This window comes from Lithobates pipiens, unplaced genomic scaffold, assembly GCF_037356315.1.
Source record: "Lithobates pipiens isolate NorthernLeopardFrog02 unplaced genomic scaffold, aLitPip1_a1.2 Scaffold_22, whole genome shotgun sequence".
NCBI classification, from domain to species: domain Eukaryota; kingdom Metazoa; phylum Chordata; class Amphibia; order Anura; family Ranidae; genus Lithobates; species Lithobates pipiens.
Genome location: NW_027507784.1, coordinates 332304294 through 332331258, shown reverse-complemented (window position 1 = coordinate 332331258; position 26965 = coordinate 332304294). Strand labels below are relative to the sequence as shown.

At 42.3% G+C, this 26965-nt stretch overlaps 1 protein-coding gene across 2 annotated transcripts in view; it reads left to right on the top strand.

Moving 5' to 3' along the window:
• SMARCAL1 (SNF2 related chromatin remodeling annealing helicase 1) overlaps positions 1-26965 on the top strand; it is a 93514-nt gene that overhangs the window by 49113 nt on the left and 17436 nt on the right. For both annotated transcript variants that reach the window (XM_077449647.1, XM_077449648.1), the window contains exons 7-10: positions 7062-7212; positions 15101-15259; positions 15824-15889; positions 25692-25832. In XM_077449647.1, the coding sequence (XP_077305773.1) occupies positions 7062-7212; positions 15101-15259; positions 15824-15889; positions 25692-25832 (517 nt within the window). The remainder of the gene's footprint in view (positions 1-7061; positions 7213-15100; positions 15260-15823; positions 15890-25691; positions 25833-26965) is intronic.

Sequence of the window (26965 nt, the reverse complement as noted above, 5' to 3'; positions counted from 1 at the left end):
TTCTGACCATCCAGTCCAGACTGCTGATAGATCTGCTTAAATAGACCCTGTCACCAACTTATAACATTGCAAGTAAAAAAACACAAAAAAAAAATCAAACGTTGTAGTACATGCTTGTAAAAGAAGTTCTCAAGGACTGCACCACATCCCCAAAGAATACATCAGGAAAGCAGAAAAGATGGGATTTTGAGGGTGCAAATCTCAGGAATGGACCACACACAGCAGATAAAATAAGTATTGAACACGTCACCATTATTTTAGGTAAATATATTTCTAAAGGTGACATTAACATGAAATGTTCCCCACATCTCGGGAACAATCCATACATACAAAGACACCAAAACTAATCAGTTCAGAAATGAAGTTCTGTGTAATAAAATGGAATGGCACAGGGATAAAGTATTGAACAAGCAAACTGAAATGTATTTAATACATGGTACAAAATCCTTTGTTGGTAATGACGGCTTCAAGACCCTTAGAGCCGGTTCACACAGGGGCGACTCAGATCCGACTTCAGGTCACCCCAAGTCACCTCAGGTCGCACAACATGTAGAAATCAATGGAAGTAAGGCTCGGTTCACACAGTAGGCGGCACGACTTGCAGCGCCGCGACCTGCCGCGACCTCAGCGGCGACTTGCAAAACGACTTCTGTATAGAAGTCAATGCAAGTCGCCCGAAGTCGCCGCAAAAGTAGCACAGGAACCTTTTTTCTAAGTCGGAGCGACTTGAGTCGCTCCTATTAGAACGGTTCCGTAGTACAGAATGGGGCGCGACATGTCAGGCGGCGAAGTCGCCTGGACAAGTCGCCCCTGTGTGAACCGAGCCTGAATGAGAGCCGTCTTAATGCACACTACTGAAGTCGCTCCGACTTCAGAAAAGGTTCCTGTACTACTTCAATCCGACTTGTAGGCGACCGGTACCCATTGATTTCAATGGAGGTCGCCTCCAAGTCGGATCTCTGTCTATACGGAGGCGACTCTCAGAGAATTATCAGCTCTCAAAAGGAGTTCCCCCCTGAGAGCTCATTCTCTGATTTGGCCACAGCAAGTCGCCTGGCCTGGGGCGACTTAAAGTAGTGGTCCAAGTCACGTCCAAGTTGCCTCCAAAAGTCGTGTTGCCCCTGTGTGAACCGAGCCTTACTGTATGGAGACACGAGTCGCATGCATTGCTCAGGTCCATTCTTCCACTCGGTCTTCAAATCTTGAAGGTTTCGTGGGCCTCTTCTATGAACTCCAATCTTTAGTTCTTTCCATAGATTTTCTATTGGATTCAAGTCAGACGATTGGCTGGGCCATTCTAGCAGCTTTATTTTCTTTCTTTGAGCTGGTGGACAATGATCCCAACAGACCTGGGGTCTCAAACTGGTGGCCCTCCAGCTGTTGCGAAACTACAAGTCCCAACATGCCTCTGCAGGGCCGCTGTTAGAAATCATGGGGCCCCATACAGCCTACCTGACGGGGCCCCATTGACCCCCGGCCCACAACCCATCCTGGCTCCGCCCATAACCCCACCCCTGCCTCCACGCTGTCAGGGCAGGAGGCAGGAGCTGGAACATTTAACATTTACAGCGCCCCACCAATCATAACTGCATCTGAATGGGAGAGATGTCAGTGTTGTGACATCTGTGCCCATTCAGTTTGTGTCTTCATACGGAGCTTTCAATCAGGTCTGCATGAAAAAGGACCTAATTGCAAAGCTTGGGTGAAAGGTTATGAAAGGAGAGTGGTTTGGGGGTGGTAAAAATGCAGCTTGGCTATGTATTTTTACTGTCCCTTCCCCCATCACATGTGTAAAAGTAGCATCTCACTATGTGCACATGGTCATTATCATTATGATGATCAGTGCACAGCAGGTGCTGTGTGGCTCTGTCAGTGTAACATGACTGTGTGATGCTGACTTTGTTATGGCTGTGCTGAGTTATAGTCTGTAACACACAGTACAGTCATATATCAGGAAAGTCAGCACCACACAGTCATGTTACACTGACAGAGCCATACAGCACCTACTGTGCCCTGACCATCATAATGATAATAACCATGAGCACACAGAGTCTAGGGACTGCACATGCTACAATAGTGTGACCTGTCAGTGTGTGTGTGTGTGCAGGGGACTGCTTGCCTGTGCACCACTGCCATTGTCCAGATTACTCCTGCTGCTCTGTCTGTCTCAGCCGTCCCAGTGATAAGTCCCTCAAGCTGCAGCACTTACTGGATGAAGGGAGCCGTATAACAGTAATATCCATCCGCCGGAGAGGCATACAGTGAGCAGGAAGAACTTTAGTTTGTGCAGGTATACTGAGAACAGCATGCGGCACAGCATTGTATCCCTGCACCCGAAAATAGAAAAAAAGTCCCTCTTTTGCTTTCACCTCCTGGGCCCCTCTGGTAACCTGATGGGGCCCAGGAAATGAATATAGATTCCTTATATATGTTAGTAATCAAGTGGGTGCAGGTTAATATAGTTATTTCATTTTTTTTTTTTTTTTTTTTTTTTAGCTAGAAGTTAAAAGCTGCTCGGGCCCCCCCTGCTGGCCAGGCCCGGTACAACAGGGCTGGTTGTACTGCCCTATCAGCGGCCCTGTGCCTCTGCCTGTGGGAGTCAGACTTGTAACTGTCAGCCTTGCAGTGCCTCATGGGACTTGTAGTTTTGCAACAGCTGGAGGGCCACCAGTTTGCGACCCCACGTCTGTTGGGATCATTGTCTTGCTGAAATGTGCCCCCTCATTTCATCTTCATTATCCTGGTCGATGGCAGCAGATTTTTATCAAGAATGTCTTGGTACATTTTTCCATTCATCCTTCCTTCCATCATATGAAGTTTGCCCCACACCATGATGTTCCCACCTCCAAACCTCACTGTTGGTATGGGGGGGGTTTTTGGGGTGATGGGCCATTTGACCTCCAAGCATGGTGTGTATTATGGCATCCAAAGAGGTCAATTTTGGTCTCATCTGACCAGACTATATTCTCCCCGTATTTCACAGACTTGTCTAAATGTCTTTAAAACTTAAAAATGAGCTTCAACATGCTTTTTCTTCAATGAAGTCTTGTGGGGTGAGCGTGCATACAGGCCATGGCGGGTGACTGCATTACTTATTGTTTTCTTTGAAACAATTGTACCTGCTAATTCCAGATCTTTCTGAAGCTCTCCACAATTGGTCCTTGGCTCTTGGGCAACTCTTCTGATAATTCTTTTCACTCCTCTGTCTGAAATCTTGCAAAGAGCACAGCTGGTCGTGGCCGGTTTATGGTGAAATTATGTTCTTTCCACTTCAGGATTATGGCCCCAACAGTGCTCACCGGAACATACAGTAGTTTAGAAATCTTTCTGTAACCAATGCCATCAGTATGTTTTGCAACAATTAGGTTGTGAATGTCTTGAGAGAGCACTACCCATCATGAGATGTTTCTTGTGTGACACCTTGGTAATGAGACACCTTTTTATAGGCCATCAGTTGAGACTGAACCAGCTGATATTAATTTGCACTGACAAGGGGCAGGATTGCTTTCTAATTACTGATAGATTTCAGCTGGTGTCTTGGCTTTTCATGCCTTTTTGCACCTCCCTTTCTTCATGGGTTCAGTACTTTTTCCCCTGTGTCATTCCATTTTATTACACAGAACTTAATTTCTGAACTTATTCATTTTGGTGTCTTTGTATGTATGGATTGCATGGGTTGTTACCGACACGTGGTGATAATTTCATGTCAATAGCACCTTTAGAAACATATTTACCTAGAAAAATGGTGATGTGTTCAATACTTATTTTAAATGCTCTATAGCTGAAAATGTATCAATCCTGATGTACTCTAATTTCTTGAGACCCAAAATTGCCAGGATAGTACGAATAACCTTCCCCCCCCCCCATAACCCCTTTTTGGAAGAGAGAGGCATTGCAAGTTTTTTGTCAAAAAAAGTTGTAATTGTTTTTTTTTGTCACAATTATTTGGAAAGTGGAGAAATTGGAAATAAAACATTTTTTTTTTCTCACAATTTAAACATTTTTTTTTGTATATACTGTAACCAGTGCAGTAGAGCTTTATCATATAGCTGGTGTGCCGGTGAGCAGGGACACTGACTGGTGACAGTATGTAAAAAATGTAAATAAATAATAATTCTAAGTTGTATCCCGTAAAGGCTTTTAGGCTGGGTTCACACTGCTGCGGGGGGAGATCCGGATGTGATTCGCACCGCAAATCACATCCGATCTCCGTAGCGATGCGAGTTCAGCCATACAGATAGTATGGCTGAATTCGCATCGCTCCCGCAGCAAACTCGCACGGGACCCTTTTTTTGGTCCGTAACAGAATCGGATCGCATGGGGGTTCACACCATGCGATCCGATTCCTGTGCGAGTCGGCAGATCGCACTGCGATATGCGGACGGATCTGGGGGTGTCATTAACATATCATTGACACTCCCAGCCGTCCGCATAGGGCAGTGTGAACTGCCGGCGGGAGTAATGCGATGCGGGAAAACGCAGCGGATTCGCGGCGTTCCCGCATCGCAGCGGTGTGAACCCGGCCTTAAAGTGTTGTCTATGGATAGTAAAGTTTACGCTGTTTGTCGCCGCTGTACGGGCGTGTGCAATTTTAAAGCTTCACATGTTTGGTATCTATTTACTCAGCCTAACATCATCTTTTGTATTTAAAAAAAAAATTGGGTTATGTATTGTATTTTATTATTTTTTTTTGCATTAAAATTCAGTAAGCTGGATTACTTTGCACAGGAGAGGAAGGACCCATTTCTACCTCCTGTAAATCGGGGAGCCCAGTAAGGATATGACCAGATGTTGTTCCTCCTCCTGTGTGATGTCAGAAACCAGAAGCAATGAGGATTTAGTCACTAGCGGTTTCGGGCTCATGTAAACAAGCTTGAACAAGCATCAGATCAAACCGAATCTCAGTTTTATCAGATGCTTTGCAGGCCAGAGGAGAGATCTGGGGTCTAATAGACCCCAGATCTCTATATAAAGAAGACCTGTCATGGCCCATGCTGTCACAAGGGATGTTGTTCATCCCTTTTGATAGCAATAAACTTGAAAACATTTAAATAAAATTAAAGATGCATTGTAAGGAAGAAATCCACCGGTGGTGGCAGTTTTTTACTATAGAGAATACCTCAGACTAGATGTTCCCCTGCAGTCTCTATGGCCTTCGGAGGTCGGATGTGACGTTATGACATCACGTCCAGATGTAAATACTGCCGTGTAAATGGCTGGAAAGGTTGAGATCATTTAATTTTATTTTTTTTATCTCAGACTTTCCAGCCTAGAGGAGAGATGTGGGGTCTTAGCACAACGTAACTCACAAAATTCCTGCAAAATCTAAATGTTACAACTGTATTGCATTAATAAATAATGCTTTGTGTGTGAATGAGGTCCTGGGGCTCATTCACGTGGGTGCTGTGGCCTCTCTAGTGTGAATCAGTGGGTGTTTATTTTTTACGCTCTGGGAATGCAGCAGCTGTACGAACACAGCCACAGGTCCTAATGTGACGTGTGTGGGGACAGGTATACCGCCTCGAACATTGACAGTGTGCATTCGGGGGCCACTCGCCCACACCCACACAAAATAGGACTTGCCGCTGTGTTCATACCGCCACTGCATCCCCATAGAATAGGCCGCTCCGGCTGCACAAACTAACCGCTCATTCATACTGTATGACCCATGTGAAAGAGCCCTTCATTTTTGTTTATCTTCTTTTTTTATCTTTTTTATTATTATTGTCTTTTTTTTAATTATTTTATTTTATTATTTGTATTATTTGTTACAATTTTTTATACAGTGCTTTTTTTTTTTGGGTGGGGGTCTTTGGTAAAATATCAGGGGTCTAAACAGACCTCCAAAGTCCTACATATGTGCAAATTGGATGCCGTTTTCTTTGCATCCAATTCGCATGACTGTGGCCGGCTCACAATGGAGCTGTTTCGCACGGGTCCGGGGCGGCCACGGAATGTTTTGCAAGTGGGTCCTTTTGTGTGTGTTTTTTGGTCTGATTCAAGTGTGAATTCAGGCAAAAATTCTGACCTGAATCGCAACCTGAACCAGTGAACCGGCACGCCCTGGACGCCAGGCACGAACCAGTGGCCGCACATACAGTGGATATAAAAAAGTCTACACACCCCAGTTAAAATGTCAGGTTTCTGTGATGTAAAAAAATGAGACAAAGATAAATCATTTCAGAACTTTTCCCACCTTTAATGTGACCTATAAACTGTACTATAAACTTGGTTGAACAACAAACTGAAATCTTTTAGGTGGAGGGAAGTAAAAATAAAATAATATGGCTGCATAAGTGTGCACACCCTTACACTAATACTTTGTACACCTTTTGAGTTTATTACATCACTCAGTCTTTTTGGGTACGAGTCTATCAGCATGGCACATCTTGACTTTGCAATATTCCCACGGGGGTCGTTTGTTCTTTCTACTTATCCTGGGATGTGGTGACCTAGAACTTATGACTCCATGGATCTTGGTACTCTTTTCTCATTTTGACTTAGAAATATTTGCCCGCTCTTTGCAAAAACACTCCTGTCAGATTGGGAGGGCATCTCCTGTGCACAGCCCTCTTCAGATCACCCCACAGATTTTCAATGGGATTCAGGTTTGGGCTCCGGCTGGGCCATTACAAAACGTTAATCTTCTTCTGGTGAAGCCATTCCTTTGTGGATTTGGATGTATGCTTTGGGTCATTGCCATGCTGAAAGATGAAGTTCCTCTTCATGTTCAACTTTTTAGCAGAAGCCTGAAGGTTTTGTGCCAATATTGACTGGTATTTGGAACTGTTCATAATTGCCTCTACCTTGACTAAGGTCCCTGTTCCAGCTGAAGAAAAATAGCCCCAAAGCTCGATGCTGCCACCACCATGCTTCACAGTGGGTATGGTGTTCTTTTGGTGATGTGCAGTGTTTTGTTTTTTTCATTTCCTCTGAAAAAGGTGAACTAATCCTTGAATCTTTAATCTCTATAGAGTAGAATTTGCTTTCACTGTGCCTTGTCTGCTGCCCTTAGACTCTATAATATGGTGAAGCCTTCTTCCTCTCTTCTGATCTTGCAGCTTTGCCATTTCCCGGGAAGGCCGCCTGCTGCTGGCCGATGACATGGGCTTGGGGAAGACAATACAAGCCATCTGTATCGCAGCTTATTACAGGACGGAGTGGCCGCTGCTGGTGGTGGCGCCATCGTCCGTCAGATTCACCTGGGCTGAGGTAAGTTTTCTCTCCATCACCGTCACCCTATATATGGGCTGTTTATTGCAATGTGCTTTCAAAATGTATCTAAAATTCTAAACCTTTGCTTTAGTATGGATAAAGTGTTGGAAGGGTTACAACCTCTTTCTGGGTTTTTATTGCTGAGCAAAAATGGACGACCGCATCCCGATGGGGTTAGAATGCCAACATTCTTATCCTAGAATCAAAACTTTATTATTCTGGACAAAGCACACTGCAGCCTTGCCTAGGACCGCCCACACTGACGCATTTCCCCCTTGTGCGGGTTTAGTCCCAGGTCACACTGATGCGGTGCGGGGAACCGCATGTGATTCATGCATGCGATTTAAGCCCATTCATTTGGTGTGGCTCAAATCGCACCACGCCCACATGAAAAAAGTACATGCACTTTTTTTTGCCGCACTGGAATTGGATTGCATAGGTTTTTACACCCACGCAATCTGATTCAGCCAATCACACTGCGTTTTATGAACCGTTTTGGAGTGTTATTAACATTGACACCCACAGCTGTTCACATGAATTGAGTGCGATTGTGATGAGGTGCGGGAAATGCACAGGAATTGCTGTGAATCCAGCACCTGATCAGTGTGAGCCGGGACTTAAAGCACAGCTCCACCCAAAAGGGAAGTTCTGTTTTAGACCCCTTTCACACTGGGGCGTTTTTCAGGCGATTTAGCGTTAAAAAAAGCACCTGTAAAGTGCTTGAAAGAAGCCTCATCTGCAATCCCAATGTGAAAGCCCAAGTGCTTTAAGAGCCCTTTCACACTGCCAGTGCCCGAAAAACGCTAGTAAAGCGACGCTTAAACTAGCGGCACTTTACCAGCGTTTTTTGAGCACTAGTGGGGCGCTTTTAACCCCTGCTAGTGGCCAAATAAAGGGTTAAAAGCGCCCACAAAACGCCGCTGCCAAAGGCGCTTTTCAAGCGTTTTGCAGGCTCTTCCAATTGATTTCAATGGGAAGGGGCGCTTTAGGAGCGGTGTATTCACCGCTGCAAAGAAGCTGGTTGCAGGACTTTTTTTGACGCCCTGCCAGCGCAGCGCCTCAGTGTGAAAGCACTCGGGCTTTCACATTGGGATTGCAGTTGCGACTTCTTTCAGGCGCTTTTTTTTTTTGTTTGTTTGTTTTTTTTGTTTTTTTAGCTAAAACGCCCCAGTGTGAAAGGGATCTCAGCGTGAAAGCACTCGGGCTTTTACATTGGGATTGCAGATGAGGCTTCTTTCAAGCGCTTTACAGGTGCTTTTTTAACGCTAAAGCGCCTGAAAAACGCATGAAAAATGCCCCAGTGTGAAAGGGGTCTTAAGGTCTCCTCATTCAGTAATGACACTTTTGGGGGGGGGGGGGGTATCCGATTATGACAGGTACCCGCTCCCACTTCCAATCAGAGGCATGCGTGAGTGTGCTGTCCATTGACTGTGCAGTGACTTCACCGGCTGATACACATTGGAATATCTCCTAAATGGTGCATGATATTTACTGTACCTTATAGGATTACCTGCAGGTACAAGATGGAAAGCGGAGATTACTACCTCTTTAAGGGTCAGTTCACACCACATGCAGTCCAATGTGTTTTTTTTCTGCATCAAAAAGGCATGGAAAGTAGGTTATATGGTTTTTAATGACACCAGTTCACACCAGTGCTTGCAGTTCCAGTGCATTCCAGTTCAAGAAAAAAAAAAAAAGTAGAACATGCTGCATTTTTCCTGCACTGGACTGTACTGGAACGCTGTAAAAAGCATCAAAAACACACTGGAGCACACATGTCCTTATTTATGGTTAAAGCGGTTCTGCACTGCTGAAAAAAAAAAATTTTTATGGTTATGCTTTAACATTGATGTTTTTATATAAAAAGGCTTACTTGTCTTAGTTTTCTGACTGCTGCATGTCCGTTTTTGTGCAAAATGTTCATTTATATTCACACTGTTCGGCCGTTGTCATTTTTGTTGTGGGCAAGTGAAGCCCACAAGCAAAAACGTCCTCCTTATTTCCTGGGTTTCTAACCAGCATGCTTTGCCGGTTCTCGCACATGCTCTGTAGCTGCAGAGCAGAGCTGTGTCATGTTTACCAGATTGCCCTGGAGAACAATGGCGAAATTCAAATCGCCCTCCAAACGTGGCCGGCGTGATGACGTCACGTTCTCGAAATCTCGCGAGATTTCGGCTGTATTAGCCGCAATGTCTCCTGGGATTACTTGGACGAGATCCCAGGAGACAGTGCGGGGTTCAGCAGGAAGTGATGCTGATCCCCTGCAAGAGACCGCCCATCGGGATGAAAATCAAAGACTACTAATTACAAAAGGTAGATTAATCAAAAAAAAAAAAACTGTGGCATTATCAAATGCACGGTCTGGAGGGAACAGAATGGGAAAATGATATTAATATGTGTGCAGAACCGCTTTAAGAAAAAAAAAAAGGCGGAAAAAATGCACTGGATTGCACCAAAAATGCACCAAAAATAAATCAAAAAACTTGTCCAAATGCGCATGCAGAAAAGCATCTGGAACGCATCCGGACTGCATTTCTGTGGTGTGAACTGGCCCTAAAAGTAACTTCACTTTTGTTGAGAAAAAAAAAACACATTCCCCTCTGGGTGATCTGACCAAAATCCCGCACCCAGAAGTAGCCATGGAGAAAATAATGGTCGGCGAGGGATGTAACCACCGCATCGCTGGAAGGTGGAGGTGAGTATTTCTGGGGGTTTTACTCTACTTTTATGGCAGTGCATCGTATCGACGCACCTAACATGCATTAATGTCTTACTGAACCCACAACAGTAAAATCAGTCTGTATAGGCATTAAAGCATGCTTGTTATACTCGCTGTGCAAACTAAGGGGTTAATCCTCTGCATTGTGTAAAAAGGCTGCTCGATCTGGTATGCACAGATCCTCCCCCACCCTGCACTGTCCCCCTTAGACAAGTCTGGATAAAATTTTCCAGTTTCCGAAATTTTCCAATTTTTTTTTAATTTTCAAATTTCCAAAATTTTCAGAATTTCAAATTTTCCAGTTTCTGAAATTTCCAATTTCCAAAAATTAAAAATTCTGAAATTTACAATTTTTGGACATTTCGGAATTAACGAATTTCTCAAAATTCGTTAAAGAATTTAATTTGGAGCTAAACGAATTGCACATGTCTAATAGAAACCTCCTCAATAGGACGCAGACAGAAAAAAAAATAAAAGTGATAAGCGTTTTACTGAAACTGTTCCATACACTCCAAAAAAATCTATTTAGATATACTTAGCCTAGGTTCACACCCAGGCGTTGCAGTAAACGCTGCGATCCCTGTGCGTTTCTGACACCGCGTTGTAATCGCACAGCGTTTATCCACTGCTGGTGTCAATAAAAAGTTAACAACACCTCAAAATGCATGACAAACGCAGTGCGGTGTGTCTGCACTGGATCGCGTGGTACTGAACAACACTATAGTGAACTTGGTGTTGAGTTATTGATTTTAAGTTTATCACAGAGGACAAGGGGGCACTCTTTACGCCTAGAGGAAAAGAGATTTCATCTCCAAATACGGAAAGGTTTCTTCACAGTAAGAGCTGCGAAAATGTGGAATAGACTCCCTGGAGAGGTGGCTCTGGGCAGCTCAGTAGATTGCTTTAAAAAGGCCTGGATTATTTCCTAAATGTACAGAATATAACTGGGTATTGACATTTATCGGTAAAGTCGATCTCGGGGGGGTTAAAGTGGTTGTATACTCAATTTTTTAACTTTTACCTACAGGAAAGCCTATAATAAGGTTTACCTGTAGGTAAAAAAAATATCTCCTAAACCTGTACGGTTTAGGAGATATTCCCCTCGGTATGCGCCGCTGACTGCAGCGGCGCATGCGCACAAGGGGATTCTCGGCCTGAAAATCCGGCAGTGGCCGGCCGGCCGGAATGAAATCTCCCGCGCGCATGCGCGGGAGTGACGATATTGCGGCTCCGGCCACTCACAGCGCGAACCCAGGAGAAACGCCGAGGGAGCATATCGGCTCCCTCGGCGTGGATCGGCGTGGATACTAAGGTAAGTATTTCATAATGAGCTAGTATGCGGTGCATACTAGCTCATTATGCTTTTTGCTTTGCAGGTGTTAAAAAAAAAAAAAAAAAAAAAATTGCGGGTTTACTACCGCTTTAAGGAAGCAATTTTTTTCCCCTACTTTAGCAAATTAGATCATGCTTTGCTTGGGTTTTCTGCCTTCCTCTGGATCAACTGTGGGTGAAGGATTGTGTATATGGGATTGTTTTTTTTTTTTTTTGGTTTTTTTGGTTGAACTAGATGGACTTTTTAAAACCTGGCTAACTATGTAACTTTGTGATCTGGTTGTGAGTCGGCTCCAAAAGAGGTGCCTGCACTTCTCTGGTGCGATTTGAGCCTAATAAAAATGAATGGGTTCAAATCACACAGCACTGAACCATATGTGAATGGCACAGGAATTCTATGATGTTCCTATGCGATTCACATGCCGATTACAGTGTGCACCAGGGCCTAAGTGAGAAAATATTTTATGTTAAAGTATTGTACGTTTGGAAGTTATATGTTCGTTTGCTTCCTTTCTGTGCAGCTTTCTATGAATATATATTATATATGTTGTGTTACATCTCCCTCTAGTGGATGTCGGACAAGTATAGTTAGCAGCCTATTGGTGTGCTGTCGCTAGAAGACCAGTAGAACCTTGTTAAAACAGACTTTATCCCATTTCCTATATATATATATATATATATATATATATATATATATATATATATATATATATATTATATGTATAATAATCCTTTTTTTTTTTTAATTACATTTTTATTTTTTTACAATTTATTTAACACACTGACCAGAGCAATACAACGTAACAAAGTGATCACAAGGTTTTTATTTATTTTTTGTTATTTTTTTTTACACATTATGATTGCTTATACCAGTGCGTTTCACTGTTATAAGCAACCATTTTTACTGAATGAAACTGATTCATTGTGTATTGATGTGATTAGCTGTGATTGGCCACAGCTAATCACATGGTTTACAGGTGGGCTGTGATTGGCCCAGTCTGTACCATGTGATCATTGTGGCCAATCACAGCTAGCAACACAATTGCACACAACAAATGGCATAAATCAAAGTCATGCAATGTTTAAAATTGCCATGTGATCTGCTGTGATTTGTCACAGTAATCACATGAGACTGGCAGCGAGCCTGGGAAGGCCGTCCACAAGGTTTAGGAGTGTGTCTATGGGAATGTTTGACCATTCTTCCAGAAGCGCATTTGTGAGGTCAGGCACTGATGTTGGACAAAAGGGCCTGGCTCAGTCTTCGCTCTAATTCATCCCAAAGGTGTTCTATCAGGATGAGGTCAGGACTCTGTGCAGGTCAGTCAAGTTCCTCCACCCCAAACTCGCTCATCCATGTCTTTATGGACCTTGCTATGTGCACTGGTGCGCAGTCATGTTGGAACAGGAAGGGGCCGTCCCCAAACTGTTCCCACAAAGTTGGGGGCATGAAATTGTCCAAAATGTCTTGGTATGTTGACGCCTTAAGAGTTCCCTTCACTGGAACTAAGGGGCCAAGCCCAACCCCAGAAAAACAGCCCCACATCATAATCCCCCCTCCACCAAATGATTTGAACCAGTGCACAGAGCAAGGTCCATAAAGACATGGATGAGCAAGTTTGGGTTGGAGGCCTGCACAGAGTCCTGGTAAAAGTAGGTATTCCCGCACTACTGTGTAGTATAGCAATTTCTCTGGTGCTGCAACCACCGTATGGGTCAAACACTGCCCACAATGTAATATATAATGATAATTAAAGATTGGTGTTGCACTCCAAAGCCAAAAAAACAAAAACAAAATTACTTTATCTTAGCACCCCATATTTATTTGGTTTTGGAGCGCAACACCAATCTTTGATTATCATTTTACTGCACAGAGTCCTGACCTCAACCCCATAGAACACCTTTGGGGTGAATTAGAGTGAAGACAGTGAGCCAGGCCTTCTCGTCCAACGTCAGTGCCTGACCTCACAAATGCGCTTCTGGAAGAATGGTCAAACATTCCCATAGACACCCTCCTAAACCTTGTGGACGGCCTTCCCAGAAGAGTTGAAGCGGTTATAGCTGCAAAGGGCGGAGCCAACTCAATATTGAACCCTCCGGACTAAGACTGGGATACCATTAAAGATCACGTTATGACAGGTGTCCCAATACTTTTGACATTATAGTATGTCACCGAGTGTGCTGGGGTGGCTGACATCACATCCAGGATGGCGGTGACCAGCAGCACTCTCTGGGATTTTGGATGCCTGCACAAGGGAGGCTTTTACATGTAAATAACATGAAGGAAATACATTAAAGGGCTTGTAAAGGCAGAAGGTGCATTCTATGCATTAAGATAAAAAACCTTCTGTGTGCAGCAGTGTGCAGCAGCCCCCCTAATACTTACTTGAGCCCGTCTTTATCCAGCGATGTTACAGGAGTGTCTAAGCTGCCCGGGACTCCCCTCCTCATTGGCTCCCGCTGCTGTCGCTCAAAATCAGTCAGCCAATCAGGAGAGGGGGATGGGGCCGGGTCACGGTTCCATGTCTGAATGGACACAGAGAGCTGTGACTCGGCTCGGGTGCCCCCATAGCAAGCTGCTTGCTGTGGGGGGTACTGAGCAGAAGGGAGGGGCCCAGAGCACTGGTGAGGGATCCAAGAAGAGGAGGATTCGGGGCTGCTCTGTACAAAACCATTACACAGAGCAGGTCAGTATAACATGTTCGTATAGAGGAGCGTAGAGAACGGGACTTTGTAGGTGCGGAGTCAAATGGAGAAAACCAATATAAAAAAATATTCTTTTATTAGAATAATAGAATAAAAATACATCTATTCCATAAAACCAAATAGACAAAGGAAAGAAGGTACAAATTATGGCTAATGCCCAATATTTTACAGCTCAAACAACACAGCAGTAGATGACAAGCTTCCCAACATGTTTCGCCCTTGAAACGGACTTCCTCAGGGGCTCCCGGTCGTTCGCGATATACACCGCCTTCTAATAAGAAAATACACGACAAATCCACAAATGAAATAACGTCATAAAAGTACAGTAATTATGTCAACAAAATATAATAGTTGACATGCAATTGCGTCTCCACTATGAGAATGTCAGTGCCTACCCGTGTTTCTAAGAGACCAGAAACTGCTGGGATATCTAGATGTGCCGCTACGTCAGACAAGCCGTGTGCCAGAGGTGGCCATAGAGGGTATAGAAAAGACCAGCTGAAAAAAAGAGGAAAAAAATAAATATATATATATATATATATATATATATACACCCCAATAAACCAAACCCTAAACTAAAGGGATGATGTTCTATCCCTTGAATAAAGGGAGTACTAAAAACAAGTTAGTATGCTCATGGTCACAATATCCTTATATATATATATATATATATATATATATATATATATATATAATCTCATGTTCGTGTTTTTTTTTTTTTTTTTTTTTTTTAATTAGACTTTACAATCACTTTCAATGCACATATAATCTTATTGGGAAATTGTTATGGAAATGGGTTGTCTGGTGACGAATGGTATCTGTAGCATGCACCCGTACCCACCCGGACATTACTTTGGGATGCAGCAGCTGTGTCCATGCAGCCTCGTGCCCCAATAGACATCTATGGGGCTGCCAGCACAGGGATGTATGCAACACCTCTGCATCCCCCCTGCCAGTGGATGCACAGGTAAAAACAAGTAATGGCCCATATGATCAAGGCCTGACCTGCTGCCATTGATGAGCTTATCCTCAGCCAATGCTTTTCCTCCATTCATTGCTGACTAGAGACTGGGATTCGTTGGCATCCCATTGTGGTTTTGTGTTCTGATCGGTCCCGTGTGTGTGTTTTAGGCTTTCCACAGGTGGCTGCCGTGTGTCAGACCAGATAGCATCAATGTCATTGTGACCGGGCGGGACAGCCAATCGGCCAGCCTCATCAATATTGTCAGCTATGACCTTCTCGGGAAGATGGACAAACACATCACTGCTAACTTCAAAGTCATTATTATCGTAAGTGTATAAAGCGGAGAGGTGGGGGGGGAGGGGACACAGTTTGATTGGTGGGATCTGGTGGTGAGCTGTTTTCGAGGGGGGGACACAACCTCTGCACATCTGTCTAGGTTGCTTAGATGGGTGTTCAGTGAACTCCATGGCATTGATTGGTGGGATCTGGTGGCGGACTGTTTTCGGGGGGGGGAGACACACAAACTCTGCACACCTGTCTCGGTTGCTTAAATGGGTGTTCAGTGAACTCCATGGCATTCTGTGTCACTGTTCCATACACTGGGGGCTCATCATACACTTTAATTCAGCAGTAGGCAACCTGGGGCCCTCCAGCTGTTGCAGAACTACAAGTCCCATCATGCCTCTGGGAGGAATTGTAACTGCCAGCCTTGCAATGTCTCATGGGACATGTAGTTCCACAATAGCTAGAGGGCCCCAGGTTGTCTACCCCTGATATAGAGCCTAGCAAGAGCTGGAGATATTTTTTTTTTTTTTTTAATGAATATATCCTGCAGTGTGTGGGAAGAACACCCTAATAATGTGTATTTTCTGTTTGTTTTTTTTCACAAGGATGAATCCCATTTCCTGAAGAACGTGAAGACAGCGCGGTGTAAGTCTGCAATGCCTCTGCTCAAGGTACAAGATCAGCCGCACACAGAAAGTGTACAGTATGTGTAGATGGGGCAGGGATGGATTTATAAGGGGGTAGAAGGGGAAATTTCCCGCAGGCCCCCTGACAGAAGGGTCTCCTCTCTATACAAAAACGATATAAAAAAATGATATATAAAATAAATAACGTATAATTCTCTATACAAAAACGATATAAAAAAATGATATATAAAATAAATAATAACATGTATAATTCTCTATACAAAAAACGATATCAAATAAATAATAACATGTATAATTCTCTATAACAAAATGTCATATAAAATAAATAATAACATGTATAATTCTCTATACAAAAACGATATAAAAGAAATGATATATAAAATGAATAATAACATGTATAATTCTCTCTAAAAAAAAGATATAAAAAAATTATATATAGAAATAAATAATAACGTGTATAATTCTCTATCCAAAAACGATATTATTAGAGAATTATACATGTTATTTATTTTATATATAATTTTTTATATCGTTTTTGGATAGAGAATTATACACGTTATTATTTATTTCTATATATAATTTTTTTATATCTTTTTTTTTATAGAGAATTATACATGTTGTTATTCATTTTATATATCTTTTTTTATAACATGTATAATTCTCTATACAAAAACGATATAAAAAAATTATATATAAAATAATAACATGTATAATTCTCTATAAAAAAAAAAGATATAAAAAAATTATATATAGAAATAAATAATAACATGTACAGTGCCTTGCGAAAGTATTCGGCCCCCTTGAACTTTTCAAACTTTTGCCACATTTTCAGGCTTCAAACATAAAGATATAAAATTTAAATTTTTTGTGAAGAATCACCAACAAGTGGGACACAATTGTGAAGTGGAACGAAATCTATTGGATATTTTAAACTTTTTTAGCAAATAAAAAACTGAAAAGTGGTGCGTGCAAAATTATTCGGCCCCCTTTACTTTCAGTGCAGCAAACTCACTCCAGAAGTTCAGCGAGGATCTCTGAATGATCCAATGTTGTCCTAAATGACTGATGGTGATAAATAGAATCCACCTGTGTGTAATCAAGTCTCTGTATAAATGCACCTGCTCTGTGATAGTCTCAGGGTTCTGTTGAAAGCGCAGAGACCATCATGAAGACCAAGGAACACACCAGGCAGGTCCGTAATACTGTTGTGGAGAAGTTTAAAGCCGGATTTGGATACAAAAAGATTTCCCAAGCTTTAAACATCCCAAGGAGCACTGTGCAAGCGATCATTTTGAAATGGAAGGAGTATCAGACCACTGCAAATCTACCAAGACCTGGCCGTCCCTCTAAACTTTCAGCTCAGACAAGGAGAAGACTGATCAGAGATGCAGCCAAGAGGCCCATGATAACTCTGGATGAACTGCAGAGAACTACAGCTGAGGTGGGAGAGTCTGTCCATAGGACAACAATCAGTCGTACACTGCACAAATCTGGCCTTTATGGAAGAGTGGCAAGAAGAAAGCCATTTCTCAAAGATATCCATAAAAAGTCTCGTCTAAAGTTTGCCACAAGCCACCTGGGAGACACACCAAACATGTGGAAGAAGGTGCTCTGGTCAGATGAAACCAAAATCCAACTTTTTGCCCACAATGCAAAACGATATGTTTGGCGTAAAAGCAACACAGCTCATCACCCTCAACACACCATCCCCACTGTCACACATGGTGGTGGCAGCATCATGGTTTGGGCCTGCTTTTCTTCAGCAGGGACAGGGAAGATGGTTAAAATTGAGGGGAAGATGGATGCAGCCAAATACAGGACCATTCTGGATGAAAACCTGTTGGAGTCTGCAAAAGACCTGAAACTGGGACGGAGATTTATCTTCCAACAAGACAATGATCCCAAACATACAGCAAAATCTACAAAGGAATGGTTCACAAATAAACGTATCCAGGTGTTAGAATGGCCAAGTCAAAGTCCAGACCTGAATCCAATCGAGAATCTGTGGAAAGAGCTGAAAACTGCTGTTCACAAACGCTCTCCATCCAACCTCACTGAGCTCCAGCTGTTTTGCAAGGAAGAATGGGCAAGAATTTCAGTCTCTCGATGTGCAAAACTGATAGAGACACCCCAAGCGACTTGCAGCTGTAATCGCAGCAAAAGGTGGCTCTACAAAGTATTAACACAAGGGGGCCGAATCATTTTGCACGCCCCAATTTTCATTTTTTTATTAGTTAAAAAAGTTTAAATTATCCAATAGATTTCATTCCACTTCACAATTGTGTCCCACTTGTTGGTGATTCTTCACAAAAAATAAACATTTTATATCTTTATGTTTGAAGCCTGAAATGTGGCAAAAGGTTGAAAAGTTCAAGGGGGCCGAATACTTTTGCAAGGCACTGTATAATTCTCTATACAAAAACGATATAAAAAAATTATATATAGAAATAAATAATAACATGTATAATTAAAATCCTTTAATTATACATGTTATTATTTATTTTATATATCATTTTTTTTTATATCGTTTTTGTATAGAGAGGGGGGCCCTTCTGTCAGGGGCCCTGAGGGAAATTCTTTGAATTAAATGTATCTTGGGAAGTAATATTTCGCTGTTCATCATCCGTAAAACTGTGGACTGGTTATATTGTATTGTTTTTGTTTTTTTTAACCACTTCCAGACCGGCCACCGTCTTTATACTTCAGCAATTTGAAGCCATAACCCCAGTATCCTCTTCTTCAGTGGGCGGTCCGCTTCAAGCTTAAAAGTGGTCTCTGCGGCAGATTCGCCGCCAATTCACTTTTATCGGCGGCGGAAGAGGGGCCTCCCGCTGCCCTCTGCTGCTTACCGGAGCTGACGGCAGTAGCGGAGGCGATTGGATGTTCTCCCCGTGTGACATGGAGACGAGTGAGGGGAAGATGCCCACCCCACCCATCTCCATATCATTGCAGGGCGGAAGCTATGTCAAAATGTCACATCCACCCATAGCTCTTAAAGGGCCTTTTTTTTTTATTTTTATTTTTTTTATTGCATTTTAGTGTAAATATGAGATGTGAGGTTTTTTGACACCAGATCTCATATTTAAGAGGTCCTGTCGTGCTTTTTTTTTTTTCTATCACAAGGCATGTTTACATCCCTTGTAATAGGAATAAAAGTGACACAATTCTTTAAAAAAAAAAAAATAATAATTAGTGTAAAAATAAAAGGTAAAATAAATGAGAAAAAATAAGTTTTCAAACGCGTCCCATCTGCCAAGCTCGCATGCAGAAGTGAACACATACGTGAGTAGCGCCCGCATATGAAAACGGTGTTCAAACCACACATGTGAGGTATCGCCGTGATCAGAGCGAGAGCGATAATTATAGCCCTAGACCTCCTCTGTAACTCAAAACATGCAACCTGTAGAATGTTTTTAATGGGGCTGCAACTAACGATTATTTTCATAATCGATTAGTTGGTCGATTATTGTTTCGATTAATCGGTTAATAACCTTTAAAAAAAAAAAAAGTAATTTTGCTGCAATTTGCATTTTTACATATTTTTTTGGCCAATTTGTTGTTGGGCAGATTAAAAAACACAAATTGTGTTATTGCATGCTTTTCTGCAGCTTCTCCATTGAAGTCTATTGAACCAAAAACACAAAATAGCACCATCTTGCGTTAAAAAAAAAAGTCCTTGTCTTTTCCAAATACGCAACAGCTGAAAAAAATCATGGATGTGAACATGTCCCATAGGAAACCATGTAAATGAACTGTGTTTCTGCAAAAAGCACCAAAAAACACAGAGGTGTGACCCAGGCCTAACATAATAGGGTTAAAAAAAAACAAAAATTTGTACAAAAAGAGCAAACAATCGCAACTGTAAAGCCGCGTACACACGATCGGAATTCCGGCCAGAAAAAGACTGATGAGAGCTTTTCATTGGAAAATGCGACCGTGTGTACGCTCCAGTAGAATTTAGCTGTCCGAATTTCCGCCAGCCAAAAATTGATAGCATGTTCTCAATTTCCCCGACGGAAAAACTTTCTATCGGTAATTCCGATCGCGTGTAATGCAATTCCGACACGCCAAAAATCAAGCATGCTCAGATTCAACTACGAGCCAGAAGCTATTGGCTACTGGGTATTGAACTTCCTTTTTCTAGTCCCGTCGTACGTGTTGTAAGTCACTGCATTATAAACGATCGGAATTTGATGTGACCGTGTGTAGGCAAGACAGCTTGAGCGGAATTCCGTCGGAATTCCATCGGGAAAACCATCAGAGCTTTTTCCGACGAGAATTCTGATCGTGTGTACGCGGCATAAGGGGTTCATTTTTTACTATGGGACAGTGAAAGTAATATTTACAGTAGCGATTTGCTCTTTTTGTACTATAAAGGGCTAATTTTAGTTTTTTTTTAACCCCATTATGTTAGTGCCCGATTACTTGATTATGAAAATAGTCATCGATTATTTTCATAATCGATTAGTTGTCGATTAATCGATTAGTTGTTTCGGCCCTAGTTTTTAAACATCGTCTATGGAGATTTTTAAGGGTAAAAGTTTGTCGCCATTCCACGAGCGGGCGCAATTTTGAAGCGTGACATGTTGGGTATCAATTTACTTGGCGTAAACATTATCTTTCACAATATAAAAAAAAAAATGGGCTAACTTTACTGTTGTCTTATTTTTTAATTTTAAAAAAAAAACATATTTTTTCCAAAAAAAAAAAAGAGCGCATGTAGGACCGCTGCGTGGGACAGAAAGTATTGCAACGACCGCCATTTTATTCTCTAGGGTGTTAGAAATTTTTTTATTTTTTTTTTATAATGTTTGGGGGTTCCAAGTAATTTTCTAGCAAAAAAAATGTTTTCAACTTGTAAACAACAAATCGCAGAAAGAGGCTCTGTCCTTAAGTGGTTAAAAATGTTGGCGGCAAACCACACAGATAGCGCTATGACTGCGCGTGTGTGACTTCAGAATGATGTTGTATCGTCAGGATGTATTTGATTGAAATCACTAGTGATAAGGCTCGATTTAACCCAAATTGATTTAAATCATAATTTTTAAAGAGCAACGGTCATCTCTGTCCCGCAGTGGCTCCTCCTCTGACCCGCTGTTGACTCACCCACAGTCCCATTCACTTTAATAGGACGGCTGGGGATGAGGCAGTGAGGGGAGGGACGTGGCGGCAGAGGGTGAGAGGATGCCCGCTAACAGGCGCTGCCATGATGGGTCTGAAATGACAGGTGCTCTTTAAATGTAAAGGACTTATTCTTGCTGGTAGTTAGAATCTTTAATATTTGCAAACAAAATGAAGGTTTTCTATTTAGAATAATAAGCTGTCAGGATAGTAAAACAGCGATATCAGAACCGATTCAATCATACAGTTTGTAATGTACATAGATTTGCAAAACAATGGAATAAAGAAATATTCCTGAACTTTGGTTTATCTCATGGTTACTGTGATATTGTGTGAATGCATCAATGCAGTGCATGTTATCTCAGCTTGGATTCATTGAATGAGTTTACCAAAAAATGTAAATATTGCAGAATATACAGCCTTGTGCTACATAACTAAGCTCCATTTCATGCTGAATAAACACAATTATTAATGTATCTTAAATGGGAAACTATCTTTAGATACATTTTTACTCCAAACGCATTTTATTAAAATAAATTTGATAAAAATCGAAAAAATCTGATTTAAAAAAACAAAAAAAACTAACTCCTAGTTATCTAAAGCCATCTTAAAAAATATCACGTCCTAGTACTAAGTGATTTAAATCAAACATATCTGATTTTTTTATTTTATTTTATTTTTTTAAATCATTGATTTTTATCCACCCTGTCTGTCATGCATTTTAAAAAATGTGTGACTGTCATTGACAATGTAAACCAACTCCATGTATAGGGACCCCCCTCCACGAACCTGAAGTGCCCTGGGCCACCCCCCCCCCCCCCCCAAGTCTAAATCTGGCTCTGAGTAGGGGACACTTTTTGTTGGATGGATCTATATCACTTGCTGCTTAACATTATTTCTGTCAATGAACTTTGGCTTTGTGTAGATTAGTGACATCCATCCGAGATCATTGAGAATTAATTGAAAGGTGCCTTAGACCCAGATCCCTCCATAAAGAGTACCTGTTACATGACTATTGCTGTTATAAGGATGTTTATATTCCCTGTGACAGCAATAAAAGTGGCAAAAAAAAAAAAATTAAAACATAAATTAATAAATAAATACATTAACCACTTCAGCCCCGGACCATTTTGCTGGTCAAAGACCAGACCACTTTTTGCGATTCGGCACTGCGTCGCTTTAACTGACAATTGCGCGGTCGTGCGACGTGGCTCCCAAACAAAATTGGCGCCCTTTTTTTCCCCACAAATAGAGCTTTCTTTTGGTGGTATTTGATCACCCCTGCGGTTTTTATTTTTTGCGCTATAAACAAAAATAGAGCGACAATTTTGAAAAAAACGCATTCTTTTTTACTTTTTGTTATAATAAATATCCCCCGAAAATATCTAAAAAAAAAAAAAAAACATTTTTTTTCCCTCAGTTTAGGCCGATACGTATTCTTCTATATATTTTTGGTAAAACAAAAATGCAATAAGCGATTATTGATTGGTTTGCGCAAAAGTTATAGCGTTTACAAAATAGGGGATAATTTTATGGCATTTTTATTAATAATTTTTTTTTACTAGTGATGGCGGAGATCAGCAATTTTTTTTTGTGACTGCGACATTGTGGGGGACACATCGGACATTTTTGACACATTTTTGGGACCATTGTCATTTATACAGCAATCACTGCTATATAAATGCAGTGATTCCTGTGTAAATGACACTGGCAGTGAAGGGGTTAACCAGTGGGTGGCAGTATAGGGGTTAAGTGTTCCTAGGGGCGTGTTACTAACTGTGGGGGGGTTGGGTTTTCATTTAGTGAACACTGATCTCTGCTCCAATCACATGGAGCAGAGATCAGCGTCACTTGTCTACAACGGCATTTCTCCGTTCAGCCGCTCCGCGACCGGACTCACGGGGGTCCGGACCGCCACGCGAGCAAGCCGGCATTAAAGATTGGACGTACCTGTACACCAATATGCCTACCCATGCCATTCTGCCCACGTACATTGGCGTCCGCCGGTCGGGAACCGGTTAAAGTGCCCCTGTCCGCCCGTGCAAAGGCCAATGCGTGCGTGTGACAGCCTGGCAGAGATCTGGGTCGTGTGACAGCTGTATATCAATTAGGAAAAATCTTTTTTATTTATTTTTTATTAAAATAATTAGTGACATCATCCATATACAGAAATGGAAGGGACAATGTAGCTTAAACAAGGTGTTTTTTTTTTTTTTTTTTTTTTTTTAGCATCACTTTAATTGTTTTATTTAAACTGTTAAATTGATGGGTTTAGTTCTGCTTTAACCTCTCCAGCGTTAATGTCAGAGGGAGGAGCCTGAGAAGACAATGCTTTGACTAATAAAGTTTTGCAGGATCGTGATTTTGCTTACAGCTTCTTCTCTTGTTGACTCTATGGGGAGGAATTAAAGCCAAGCTGGCCCAAACAAACTATTTACTACTCTAACAGGTGCCCTTGCTGGGGGGCGCTGTATTACCGGTATGTCATTTTCAGCTATATACAGTATACAGCGCTGTGTTCCGGCAGTGGGGCAGGAACTTCCTCTTCCACTCTGGTGCTGCTCAGACATTCACGAAAAGATTTGTAGTGAATGCAAAGCTTCCTCTGATTGGCTAAGGCAGAGATTTGGGTGGATGACATCATGATCTCCACCTCAGCCAATCAAAGTAATCTTTATATTCGTTCATAGAATGCAAGGCTTCCTGTGAATGGTTGAGCAACGTTCAGCCCGACTCTATTTTATTCCTGCAGTGAGATGGGAAGTTCTTGTCCCGTTGCTGGAACACAGCGCTGTATTCTGTATATAGCTGAGGCTAGTTAATGCAGCGTGCCCAGCAAACGTACATGTTGTTGCAGCAAATAGGCCCAAACAAAGGGACATTGAACGTGGAGTTAGGTTTTAAAATGGGACTGCAGTCTGCTCACATAATTTGTAATAAAAACATCTTTGCCATTCTGAAGCTTCCCTCCAACCACTTTGCATATTATTTTATATATACTGTGATTCTGTACTTGCCAAATATGCTGCAGAAATCTCCCTCCACTGAGTCTGGCTGCAGCCATTTGAAGCTGCTGCCTGTTCACTTCCTGTATTTACACAGAGGCACACCTCCAGCTCTGCAGCCCTCATTGGCCCTCTTATGACTCCTCCCTTCCTGACAAACTCTCACAAGAGTGAGACAGCTGTGCATGATGTCATAAGCCTAGGTTAATGACCAGACAAGAAACAGGAAGTGGGCTGTATAAGGGATTAACTGGCAGAAAAAAAAAATGTTTTACTATTCAAAGTTAAAACAACAACAAGGGCAGAAGAATTAATAGATGGAAGGATAAAACAAAAATGACTGAAGGTCCGCTTTAAGAAAGCTTCCTGTGCCAATAGGAAACTGGCATAAGTGGTGCGTGGTGCATTAACCTCTTCCCGGCAACGTGGTCCATATGTGCGGCCTCTCGGAGGGTGGGCTTTAATGCTGAGAGGCCACATATGTGCAGCCTTATGTAAGCACCTCTCTGTGCGGAGAGCGTGCGCTCTCAGCACGGTCACCGGCTGCGACTGGAAAGCGTCAGCCAATCACATCGGCTGCATGACTCGAATTCCTGCCTCCACCTCCCGGCATTTAGAAGCTTTTAAAGAGCCAGGAGGCTGCGGTACGAAGCAGACCTTTATTTTTTCAGGTCTATTTATGCCTCCTGCAACAGTTAACAAAACGATTACAGTGGGTTTCAATAAAGAAAACTACTGCAGATCCCCACCAGCTTGGACTGTGCATATGGGAAGTGAACTTTCTGCCAGGCTACAGCTCACATGCCCATGAAGGGAACTTCCGAGGCAGAGCCCTGCGTATAGGCAGGGAAAGCTCCCATCCTGCAGGGTTATCCGCTTTCCTGTGAGCTAAACGGGATTAGAAGTTGCCGAAACCAACAGCTCCAACTCTGCTGCTCTCTATGCAGGGCTGGTACAAGGATTATTGACACCCTAGGTGAAACCTCATTTTGCTGCCCCCCCCCCGGTTCCACCCCTGACTCCACCCCCTTTGCCATGCCCATGTATACCCCACCTTTTTAATGAAGTGCCCATGAAAGGCAGCCCACCAGCGCCCATGAAAGGCAGCCCACCAGCGCCCATGAAAGGCAGCCCACCAGCGCCCATGAAAGGCAGCCCACCAGCGCCCATCAATTCAGCCTCACCAGCGCCCATCAATTCAGCCTCACCAGTGCCCATCAATACAGCTTACCAGTGCCCATCAATAAATGTTTGCTTGCTTCCATTCATTCAGGAGTCAGGACACAGACACAGTCCTCCACCGCCACTGCGCCTCTTACACTATGTGTGAACAGTGCGGTTGCTGCCTGCTGATGCTGGGACTTAGTTGCTTGCTGCAGAGAGAAGAGAGTAGGAACACCAGTGGCCGCGCACCCTAGGCAGCATTGCGCCCTAGGCGGCTGCCTAGTTTGCCTAGTGGTAGCATCGACCCCAGTTTCTATGCCTTGTCTGTAGGATCTGCTTTGCTTTCTCAGGCTCAGTGAGTGGGATCACTGTCCTATGGGGTGACCTATGCTAAATGCCACAGGACATCCCAAAGATGGATGGCCTCTCCATAGGAATGAATTGGATAAACAAGGGACCATGTATAAGATATAAATCACACTGGGACTCTGCATTGGACCGTTGTTGCCTTATGAATTCTTTTGCTTTGTCTGCAGAGTGCAAAGAGAGTGATCTTACTGTCTGGTACCCCCGCCATGTCCAGACCCGCAGAACTCTACACACAGATCGCGGCGGTCAGACCCAACTTCTTCTCACGCTTCCATGACTTTGGTCTCCGCTATTGCGATGCCAAACAGGTGGGTAACATTTATTGTACATAGTTATCAATGACATCACTTGTTCTTACGGGTTCTAAAAAAAAAAAGTATACATTAGTAGAATTTGTTTGACATTTTTTTGCTGTAAAGAATGTTCGTTTTTCTAATCATTAGTGGCTGAAATTGATGTTCATTTGCAACCGCGTTGATGAGAAATTTCAAAAGAGCAGGATGGAAAATTTTCTCTTAAATGCAACAGTCTATTGGTCAATGCGGTTTTCATTTTTTTAAGACTGTTCTCTCCTTCCAAAATCAAATGGTAGCCTCCCTGGCAGTATGATTATGTCAGATTTTTGCTTCTCAAAGCGGTACAATTGTTTTGCATAGAAATTAGGCGTTTTATATTGTAGGCCTGTACCTCTTAGTAATAACACACTTAAATCTGTCCAAACAAGAGTCTAGTAGATATCCCGGGTATGATAAAGTTTGAAATATGAAATCATAAATTATAATATAATAAATAACTATAAATAATTATAATAATAATAAAATGAATTTCCACGCGATTCACTATCGCTCAATTCTGCAAGTGTTCTAATTTACTATCGCTGTTTTCTAGCTGGTCTAAAAACACTTTTGACATAAAGGGACACTTTTTGGTTGCTATGGACAATCTCCAGTTTCCAGGCAGAAAGAACAGTATATATCATATAAAACTGCATGCAGGGCATTGGACAAAGCACTAGGGACAAAAGGGATTTGAAATGATTTCATACAGTAATGTAATCTGTAAGATTACAGTGTACTGTATGTGTTATCAATTTTTAATTTGCTGATGGGCTCCGCCCCCTGTGCGTTGCGACACTTGCAGTGAACGAAGACGACACAGAGGGGCATCAGGCAGAGGACACAGCCGGTGGGGGACATCACAGGATCCTGGGGACAAGGTAAGTCACCTGCACCAGGATCCTGAAATGCAGTCCCGAGTGTGGCTCGGGGTTACCGCTAATGGTACTGAAATGTAACCCTGAGCCACACTTGGGAAAACCGCCAGGGAGGTTAAAAGGAAAACTCTTGAATTACCTTAATGCATTAGAGTGGTTGTAAAGGTAAATGAAAAAATATGTATAAAATAACAAACATCTCTATACTTACCTGCTCTGTGCAATAGG